Source organism: Rhincodon typus, chromosome 14 (assembly GCF_021869965.1).
Source record: "Rhincodon typus isolate 14 chromosome 14, sRhiTyp1.1, whole genome shotgun sequence".
NCBI lineage: Eukaryota > Metazoa > Chordata > Chondrichthyes > Orectolobiformes > Rhincodontidae > Rhincodon > Rhincodon typus.
In genome coordinates this window covers 873,381-884,480 of record NC_063345.1, presented here as the reverse complement: position 1 = coordinate 884,480, position 11,100 = coordinate 873,381, and the positions used below count along the sequence as shown (strand labels likewise).

Sequence of the window (11,100 nt, the reverse complement as noted above, 5' to 3'; positions counted from 1 at the left end):
AAGGATGTGGAAGCATTGGAAAGGGTGCAGAGGAGATTTACCAGGATGTTGCCTGGTATGGAGGGAAGGTCTTATGAGGAAAGGCTGAGGGACTTGAGGCTGTTTTCGTTAGAGAGAAGAAGGTTAAGAGGTGACTTGATAGAGACATACAAGATGATCAGAGGATTAGATAGGGTGGACAGTGGGAGCCTTTTTCCTCGGATGGTGATGGCTAGCACGAGGGGACATAGCTTTAAATTGAGGGGTGATAGATATAGGACAGATGTCAGAGGTAGGTTCTTTACTCAGAGAGTAGTAAGGGTGTGGAATGCCCTGCCTGCAAAAATAGTAGACTCGCCCACTTTAAGGGCATTTAAATGGTCATTGGATAAACATATGGATGATAATGGAATAGTTTAGGTTAGATGGGCTTCAGATTGGTTTCACAGGTCGGCGCAACATCGAGGGCCGAAGGGCCTGTACTGCGCTGTAATGTTCTATGTTCTATGATAGAATGCAGAGCTGGCCTGAGAAGTGACAGATGGAGTTTAACACTGAAAAGTGTGAGGTGATTCATTTTGGAAGGACAAACTTGAAAGCAGAATACAGGGTTAACAGAAAGATTCTTGGCAGTGTGGAGGAGCAGAGGGATCTTGGGGTTCATGTCCACAGTTCCCTGAGAGCTGCCACCCAGGTGGATAGATTTGTTAAGAAGGCGTATGGTGTGTTAGCTTTCATTAATAAAGGGATCGAGTTCAAGAGCCGTGAAGTTATGCTCCAGCTATACAAAAGCCTGGTTCGGCCACATCTGGAGTATTGTGTCCAGTTCTGGTCACCTCATTACAGGAAAGATGTGGAAGCATTGGAAAAGGTGCAGAGGAGATTTACCAGGATGTTGCCTGGAATGGAGGGAAAGTTTTACGAGGAAAGGTTGAGACAGCTGGGGCTTTTCTCTTTAGATCGATGAAGGATGAGAGGTGACTTGATGGAGGTGTACAAAATGATCAGAGGTATAGATAGAGTGGACAGCCAGAGACTTTTTCCTAGGGTGGAGGTAGCTATTACGAGGGGGCATAGTTTTAAAGTGAAAGGAGGTAGATAGCAGGGAGACGTCAGAGGTAGGTTCTTTACTCAGAGAGTGGTAGGGGCGTGGAATGCATTGCCGGAGAGGGTAGTGGAGTCGGCCTCATTAGGGGCATTTAAGCGGCTATTAGATAGGCATGTGGATGATAGTATAAGGTAGGGGTGGAGGTTAGATAGACCTTAGGATTAGGGTAAAAGTTCGACACGACATTGTGGGCCGAAGGGCCTGTACTGTGTTGTACTGTTCTATGTTCTATAGTCATTACAAGCTATAAACCCACAAAAAAGACTTTATAATCAATAATAGCAGTCTAAATACACACCATCCAGACTCCCCCAATCAGCAGCTTCTCCTTGCCCAATAGATATTACTTTAATAAAGAGGAGTACTTACCAATGAAAGAAAAGGATGGACTGATCACTTCCTTTCTCGTTTAACTCTGGTTACACTCTAATATAACAAGACAGCATTCCAATATTGAAGGAGCCCTCCTTTCATGGCTCCTCATTCAAAGGGTTCTGGAATTGGAATCAACCTGTTGTCTAATTAACCAGCTTCAGCTGAGTACCTGTAAATTCCTGTTTGAAAGCTGCAATTAAACTGCACCCAATCAAAACAGCAACTTTTAGTTAATTGCTAAATTAAAGAGACTAGATTTTAGACTGAAATTGCCCTTGAATTAGATGATTTCTTAAAACTTATTCCTTGAGGCTGCCTGTTTCACCAAACTCCAGTTACACTCTAATAACAGTGTGATAATAACAGTGCAGAATATAACAGTCTCTAGGCCGTTACACACTGCTTTAGCTTTGGGGTCCTAGTTTTCAACTTACCTCCTAACTCTTTATATTCGACGTTTTGTTCATTTCCAGAAAACTTTCAGGTAAGACTAGTGTTTGCCAGAAAATTGATTGATCTGGCCTTAATCAGTTGTCGTGAGATCCATGGATTATTGTAGGAGTAAAAGGCTGGAATGAGACTGTGCTGAAACGAGACTGTGCTGAAAGTGTCAGTGCATGGCCATAGGCCATCAGTGCTCTGTGCATTTTTAACACTGACTTATTCTGATAAGAGGGTTACAGAATGGATGGAATTAATTTTGCTGTCAAACTGTTGCTCATTGTAAATGAAATTTCTCTTTCCAATTTATTTGTGTCTGACCACAAGACGAGCTTTGGAACTTTGTGGATGGGAATGACTGGAGAAATGATATAGTGCAGGGCCATCAGTGACTGTACTGATCAACAATGAAGATTCCTTCAATTCAATCCAAATCTCATTCTCTCTGACAACATTAAAATTCAAACAAAATGTGTCAGCCAACAGCAGCAATCCTTCAGGCTGAGCCAAACCAGACCTGGAGCTGGGCAGTGGGACAGGAGCAAGAGTGGACCGGAAGTGTTGATTCTGACCCACCAAGTACAATGGGCTCTCCAGAATGAACCTGTTTTAACAGGAGGGGATAGAATGAGCTGTCAGAAGGTTCACAAATATCAAAATAAATCATCATTTTTCTTAGTGAAATGTGCCACAAAATTCAACCTAGTTCAAAGTCATCAAGCAGTGAGTGAACAAAGTTCTTGATCTATTGACTTCTTGGTAATATTATGTGTGATAAGGCAGATTATTTAATAAGGAACTGAATGGACACCCAGTATGTCTTAAATATAACTGATTCATATCAATAAATACAGCAAATCATCTCTGCTTATGAGTAATGTTCAATCCTTCACCAGAACTCAAAGTAGATTAAACAGCAGCCCTTACAAATCTGGAGAATATTTGAAGTGAATGGTGCAATCACAGCAGAGCAGACGATATAGATCGAGGCAGAAGTTACACACAGGATCAATGAAACACTGATTGGCAGCTTACAGCAGCTGAGGCCCTGAGTTCTCAGTCAGCTTTAGATTCAGGGTAGGTTCAGTATCTTTCACTGGGACGACCAGGTGAGACCCTCGAATCACCAGCTCATGCCCTCCACAGGCCTGATCCTGTTCCTGAGCATCTTCCAGACTCTGAGTGAGGTTCCTGTGATCAGAACTACTGTTGTAGCTGGAGTCAGTCGTAACCAAGGTTGAGTCTCCAAATGACAAACTGATATCACCATCGTTTAGAATCAGCTCAGAATCATCATCATCCTTCAGCTGCTCCTGGTTCTGAGAAGGAGAAGCAATTAGTTTAAGATGCCTGACATTAATTTTGCTTTTATTCAATAACAGGGTGTGGGTGTGGGTGTGGCTGGCTGGGCCAGCATTTACTGTCAATCCCTAGGCATCCTGGAGAAGCTGGTAGCGAGCTGCCTTCTCAAACTGGTACAGTACATAGGGTTTGTGGGGTCACCCACAAAGCAGTTACGGAGACAGCTCCAGGTTTTTGTAAACGTACACGCACAGATATTGTGATAAAATAGGAATTTATAAATATACAGGAGTGCATGCACAGTCAGCTAGCATTTACAGAAAAGCCACAGATAGATGTGAACTGATGGCATTAACAGTGTGTGCTATACCACAGCAGTAGATCCTCATGTTAGCCGCTGGCCAATGAAATAGCGTCGCTGAGTGAGAGCTGGGATTCGTTTGCGTGTCCAACATTTGGACAGTGTGAATATCTGGAATTTGGGAGGAACTAAACCAATGATAGACCTCCCTACAGCTCCTCTCTGATTGAAGTATGGAGTTTCACATAGTGAGCACAAAAAGACACAAACCCTAGCTCCCTCCAGCTTTTAGAAACTTCTGGCAAAAGCAACCAGAGAGATGTGTAGACAATAAGATGTTCTCACCTCATAGGCCAGGGGGCTGGTCAGGAGCCTGGCAACTGGGCCACAGCAGCTGGGCAACGTGCTGGTGAGGGGGGGGCCACTGTGTGTTAATATTGGCTTCAAATAACTGGGTAACTCTGTGAAGGAAAACAGCTTCACAAACTGGCTGTAAGTGGAGAAAACAGGAGAGGGACAACAACAGGAACTGAGCGACAGAAACCTAGGGCCCACCTCAGGAGGGGGGTAAGGGGGAAGAGATCCCCCCGTTAGACGGGGTAATACAGAGAGTTTGCTTGACACAGTGGGTTGTTGTCTGGGTGGCTTGTCTGTAATTTAATGGGACACCAGCAGCAGGTTAATTCACAATTTAATGACTGGCTGAAGTCAGTCTGAAGGTCCTGCCCTCTAACCTCGCTCTGTCACCTGAGTCATGATGACCCTCAGGTTTAACTCAACACCAGTCATTTCTTCACCCAAAGAGTGGTGACCCTGTGGAATTCATTACCTCAGGAAGTAGTTGATGCCAAAACATTGAATATATTCAAGAGGCGGCTAGATATAGCACTTGGGGTGATTGGAATCAAAGGTTATGGGGAGAAAGCAGGATTAGGCTATTGGGTTGGATGATCAGCCATGATCATGATGAATGGCAGAGCAGGCTCGAAGGGCTGAATGGCCTCCTCCTGCTCCTGTCTTCTAGGTTTCTATGAATCCTTTAGGACCCTGAAGATTTTCACTTTCCGTAAGGCACCGCTAACAAATTTCAGAGAATGCCTACAGAAGAGGCCATTCAGCCAGTCGTGTCTGTTTTGGCTCTCTGAAGGAACAATTTATCTTGTACCTCTCCCTTTAGACCTGCATATTTTCATTCTTCAGGTATTTGTCTGATCCCCTGTTTAAAGCATGAATTGAACCTGCCCACAACACACGTTCAGGCAGTGCATTCCAGAAATCCCAACCCCTTGATGCACGAGAGAGATTTTCCTTGTCTCGCCATTGCTTCTTTTAACAATTAGCTTAAATCTGCACCCTCGATCTCTTGATCCTTCCCCCAACGGGGCCAGTGTTTCATCTCAGCTCTGCCTAGACCCCTCACGATTTTGAAAATTTCTATCAAATTTCCTCTCAGGCTGCTCAGTTCCAAGGAGAACAAACTCAAACTCTTCAATCATTTCTTATAACAGAACTTTCTCATCCCTAAACTATTCCTATATTCACATTCTTCCTGTAGACTAGTGCTGAGAACTGCACATAATACTTCAGCTCAGGTCTAACAAGTATCTAATGTTTTAGAGTAGATTTGTAGCTCGGGTTGTGGGTGTTGAGGTTGGTTGGCTCACCAAGCTGGTTTATTGTTCCGCAGACGTTTCATTACCCTGCTCGGTAATATCATCAGTGCAGCCTCCGATGAAGTGCCGTTGTGTTTTCCTGCCTGGTTTTTAAACTCTGGAGTCCGTTCAGCTGGATTACCTCACTTCCAATTTTCCTTCACAATGGAGCCTATATGGGGCCTAGCTCTATGTGTTTGTTGATGGCTTTCCTCATGGAGAACCAGCTTCCAGGAATTCCCGTGCTTGTCTCTGCTTTGTCTGTAACAATCAAACTGGTGGTTTTCCTTGTCGACGTGGATGGACTTGAGTGAGTATTGGTCGTGTCTTTTGGTTGCTAGTTGATGTTCGTGTACCCTTGTGGTTAATTTCCTTCCTGTCTGTCCAATGTAATGTTTGTCACAGTCTCCGCAGGGAATCTTGTGTATGATGTTGGTCCTATCCATAGTGGGTAACGGGTCTTTGATTCGGGTTAGCAGTTGGTGTAGGGTTGATGTGGGCCTCCACACAACCGGCTCCACAGATATGACAGAGAAATTACGCGCCAAAAACCTTTATTCCTAGATGCTACCAACCAGGACTGGACAACTGACTTAGAACGAGCCATTGACATCAGTCCACAGACTACAAGAGCCAAGAAACTAGCCAAACTAACCCACCAAAACGACAAGAATAGAGCAGATACCTGGATAAGAAACCTTTCAGACAGGAAACTGACAGTCACAGAGAAACATGTTCCCATTCACGGACTCAACTTCAACGACAGAGACGTCAACAAAACAGAATTCCTAGCCACACTGAAGACCAACGCCATCAATGAAGAAACACAACAAGCCGTAAGACAGACAGTGATCCCAACACTGACCAGAAGGAGCAAACTTAACACTCTTAACACATCAGAAAGGAAGGCCCTAGAAGGACTGAAAAAGGACAAAAATATCATACTACTACCAGCAGACTAAGGGCGCCTGACGGTAATAATAAACAAACTAGACTACTCTTCCAAGGCATAGACAGCACTAGCCACTGAGAACACATACCAGCCCCTTTTCCTGGGTTTAAGCACTCTGTTTCTCAACAGGGGATTCCTCATCAACGTGGGTGATATAGCTCTTAGCCACGTCCAACCCATTTCCTTCACTCTAACCTCACCCCTTCTCTTCCCTCCTACAACACTCATATGATCCTTCTGCTCATTTTCTACCCAACCAGGATCCACATCCAGAGGACCATTAGTCGCCATCTCCAGCAAGATGCTGCCACCAAACACATATTCCACCGCCCCCTCACTCCATTGTCAGCCTTCTGCAAGGACCGTTTCCTCCGGGACACCCTGGTCCACTCCTTCTTCACTCTCAATAACCGCCCCCCACACCCCACGGCACCTTCTCCTGCAACAGCATAAAGAACAAAACAAAGAACAAAGAAAATAACAGCACAGGAACAGGCCCTTCGGCCCTCCAAGCCTGCGCCGATCCAGATCCTCTATCTAAACCTGTCGCCTATTTTCCAAGGATCTGTATCCCTCTGCTCCCTGCCCATTCATGTGTCTGTCTAGATACATCTTAAATGATGCTATCGTGCCCGCCTCTAACACCTCCGCTGGCAACGTTCCAGGCACCCACCACCCTTTGCGTAAAGGATTTTCCATGCATATCTCCCTTAAACTTTTCCCCTCTCACCTTGAAATCGTGACCCCTTGTAATTGAGTCCCCCACTCTGGGAAAAAGCTTCTTGCTATCCACCTTGTCTATACCTCTCATGATTTTGTAGACCTCAATCAGGTCCCCCCTCAACCTCCGCCTTTCTAATGTAAATAATCCTAATCTACTCAACCTCTCTTCATAGCTAGCACCCTCCATACCAGGCAACATCCTGGTGAATCTCCTCTGCACCCTCTCCAAACCATCCACATCCTTTTGGTAATGTGGTGACCAGAACTGTACACAGTATTCCAAATGTGGTCGAACCAAAGTCCTATACAACTGTAACATGTCCTGCCAACCCTTGTACTCAGTACCCCATCCGATGAATGAAAGCATGCCGTATGCCTTCTTGACCACTCTATCGACCTGCGTTGCCACCTTCAGGGTACAGTGGACCTGAACACCCACATCTCTCTGTGCATCAATTTTCCCCAGGGCTTTTCCATTTACCGTATAGTTCGCTCTTGAATTGGATCTTCCAAAATGCATCACCTCGCATTTGCCTGGATTGAACTCCATCTGCCATTTCTCCGCCCAACTCTCCAATCTATCTATATTCTGCTGCATTCTCCGACAGTCCCCTTCACTATCTGCTACTCCACCAATCTTAGTGTCATCTGCAAACTTGCTAATCAGACCATCTATACCTGCCTCCAGATCATTTATGTATATCACAAACAACAGGGGTCCCAACACGGATCCCTGTGGAACACCACTGGTCACAGTTCTCCATTTTGAGAAATGCCCTTCCAATACAACTCTCTGTCTCCTGTTGCCCAGCCAGTTCTCTATCCATCTAGCTAGTCCACCCTGGACCCTGAAAGTGTAACACCTGCCCGTTTACTCCATTCCCACAATCGATGGGGCCGAACACACCTTCACTCAATCGAGTCTACTGCATTCACTGCTCACAATGTGGTCAACTCTACAGTGGGCAAACAAAACACCATCTGGGTGATCGCTTTGCAGAACACCTTCGTTCTGTCCCCAAACAAAAAAAAGTCCTGAGCTTCCAGTTGTCTGCCACTTCAATGCACTACCCTGCTCCCTGGCCAACATCTCTGTCTCAGGCTTGCTGCAGTGTTCCAGCAAAGTCCAACGCAAGCTGGAGGAATGACACCTCATTTTCCACTTGGGAACTCTAGAGCATTCTGGCCTCAATATTGAGTTCAATAATTTTAGAACCTGACCATCTTTTCCCATGTCATAGAAACATAGAAGATAGGAGCAGGAGGAGGCCATTCGGCCCTTTGAGCCTGCTCCGCCATTCATTACAATCATGGCTTATCGTCCAACTCAATAGCCTAATCCTGCTTTCTCCCCATAACCTTTGATCCCATTCACACCAAGTGCGATATCTAGTTGCCTCTTAAATACATTCATTGTTTTGCATCAACTGCTTCCTGTGGTAATGAATTCCAAAGGCTCACCACTCTTTGGGTGAAGAAATGTCTCCTCATCTCTGTCCTAAATGGTCCACCCCGAATCCTCAGACTGTGACCCCTGGTTCTGGACACACCCATCATCGGGAACATCCTCCCTGCATCTACCCTGTCCAGTCCTGTTAGAATTTTATAAGTCTTTATGAGATTCCCCCCCTCATTCGTCTGAGCTCTAGCGAAAACAATCCCAACCTAGTCAGTCAATCTCTTCTCATACATCAGTCCTACTATCCCCAGAATCAGCCTTGAGAACAAGAACATCCTTCCTCAGAAAAGGAGACCAAAACAGCACACAGTATTCTAGGTGCGGCCCCATCAAGGTCCTGTATAACTGCAACAACACATCCCTGCTCCTGTGCTCGAAACCTCTCGCAATTAAGGCCAACATACCATTTGCCTTCTCTACTGCCTGCTGCACGTACATGCTTACCCCCACCCTCATACCCCAGGCCCTGTCATGCCATGGGCTGCTTTCAGCACAGCCAACCCATTCTCACCTACTCATGGTCCCCATTAACAACCTCTTCCTTTCTCCCAGTTTATTGTTATCCATCCGTTTGTCTGTCTAACTGTCATTCTCTCGCTCTGGCCTATTGTTTATTCCTTTAATCCCATCCCCACCCTGTCTTCAACACATATACCACCCTTTCCTAGCTAGTATCAGTTCTGAAGAAGAGACACTGGACTCAAAACATTAACTCTGCTTTCTCTCCACAGATACTACCGGACCTGCTGAGTTTCTCCAGCAATTTTGTTCTGCTGGAAGCCTGACCCTGCCACTTGAATCCATCATCTGTCTTGGAGCACCCCCTGCTGGCTCTCCTGACACATGACAACAGTCTCTCTGGTTCTGCAGAAGTCAATTGAAATGGACAAATGTGTGGGTGGATTCTGCTTTATACAAAAACATTTTGTTCACCTGTTCCTCAATCCATCATAATCCAATGAAGACAGAGGGGAGAAGGCTCTGGATTGCAATGTTAGGGCTGGTAGGAAGGTTGGGAGAAGCATTAGTGTCACAAGTTAAGATAAACTCAGGAGATTACTCGCACCCCAAAACTGTTGGTTACTGAACAACTGGACTTTCTGTAATGGTCAGATCATTATGGAAATTAGTCCCCAAACCATTCAGAATTCTGGAGGTCATTGAAACATAGAAACATAGGAGCAGGAGGAGGCCATTCAGCCTTTCGAGCCTGCTCCACCATTCATCATGATCGCGGCTGATCGTCCAACTCAACTGCCTAATCCTGCTTTCTTCCCATAACCCTTGATCCCATTCACCCCCAAGTGCTAAATCTAGACGCCTCTTGAATACATTCAATGTTTTGACATCAACTACTTCCTGCGGTAATGAATTCCACAGACTCACCACTCTTTGGGCGAAGAAATGTCTCCTCATCTCCGTCCTAAATGGTTTACCTCGAGTCCTCAGACTGTGAGCCCTGGTTCTGGGCACACCACCATTGGGAACATCCTCCCCGCATCTACCCTGTCCAGTCCTGTTAGAATTTTATAAGTCTCTATGAGATCCCCCCCTTATTCGTCTGAACTCCAGCAAAAACAATCCCAACGTGGTTGAATGTAGTTTCACCAGGTCTAGAAACTCTCTACAGCAACAGAGATGAAGTGTTAAGCTGCTGTGTCTGGTGTTTACTGGGCCGCTGGTGAGAATACAGGTTGTGCTGCACCACCACTCAGGAAAAAGAGAGGTGAATGGAATTCTTACAGGGTTTGACAGGGTGCTGCCCCTGTCTCGAAAGACCAGGACCAGTGGGCAGTGGCAAAGGGACAGTGATTTAGGACGATAATAAGATATGTCTTCACTCAGTGGCTAGTGAATCTCTGACCAACAGGGAGTGACCGACAGGGCCACAGGCCATGTGGAGTGACCGACAGGGAGTGACCGACAGGGCTGCAGGCCGTACAGAGTGACCGACAGGGAGTGACCGACAGGACTGCAGGCCGTACAGAGTGACCGACAGGGCCAAAGGCCGTACGGAGTGACCAACAGGGAGTGACCGAAGGGAGTGACCGACAGGGCCACAGGCCATACGGAATGACTGACGGGGAGTGACCGACAGGGAGTGACCAACAGGGCCAAAGGCCGTATGGAGTGACCGACAGGGAGTAACCGACAGGGAGTGACCGACAGGGAGTGACCGACAGGGCCACAGGCCGTACGGAGTGACCGACAGGGAGTGACCGAAGGGAGTGACCAACAGGCCATAGGCCGTACGGAGTGACCGACAGGAGTGACCGACAGGGCCACAGGCCGTACGGAATGACTGACAGGGAGTGGCCGACACGGCCACAGGCCGATACAGAGTGGCCGACAGGGCCACAGGCTGATACAGAGTGGCCAACAGGGAGTGACCGTCACAGAGTGACCGACATGGCCACAGGCCGATACAGAGTGACCGACACGGCCACAGGCCATAGTCGCTCATACAACAGTATTCATTGAGTATGGCAGTTGCTTCCTATGAGCTGGTGAGAGATCCTGCATTAGAAACCTTGAGAGAGCAGCTCCAGCTGGATTGATAGCCAGTGTTTGAGTAAAGGATACTTGTGATCGAATGTGTACCACAGCTGGAACAGCCAGGCACTCTCGGCTTTAGTGTTCCTTCTCTCCCCTTCTGGACCAACCTGAGGAATTGGAAACGGAAAGGGTTTGAATCCTCAATAATGCATACAGATTCCCAAAACAAAAACCTCCCAATTCCCATATAACACGGTGTAGAGCTGGATGAACACAGCAGGCCAAGCAGCATCAGAGGAGCAGGAAGGCTGA

At 46.5% G+C, this 11,100-nt stretch overlaps 1 protein-coding gene across 1 annotated transcript in view; it reads right to left on the bottom strand.

Moving 5' to 3' along the window:
* Positions 1-2,663: 2,663 nt before the first annotated feature.
* Positions 2,664-11,100, bottom strand: part of slc9a6a (solute carrier family 9 member A6a) — a 40,880-nt gene continuing 32,443 nt past the window's right edge. Inside the window, exons 11-13 of the mRNA XM_048605247.1 lie at positions 10,876-10,955; positions 3,852-3,957; positions 2,664-3,222 (exon numbers count right to left, since the gene is read on the bottom strand). Coding sequence (XP_048461204.1) covers positions 2,935-3,222; positions 3,852-3,957; positions 10,876-10,955 — 474 coding nt within the window. The 3' untranslated portion in view covers positions 2,664-2,934. The remainder of the gene's footprint in view (positions 3,223-3,851; positions 3,958-10,875; positions 10,956-11,100) is intronic.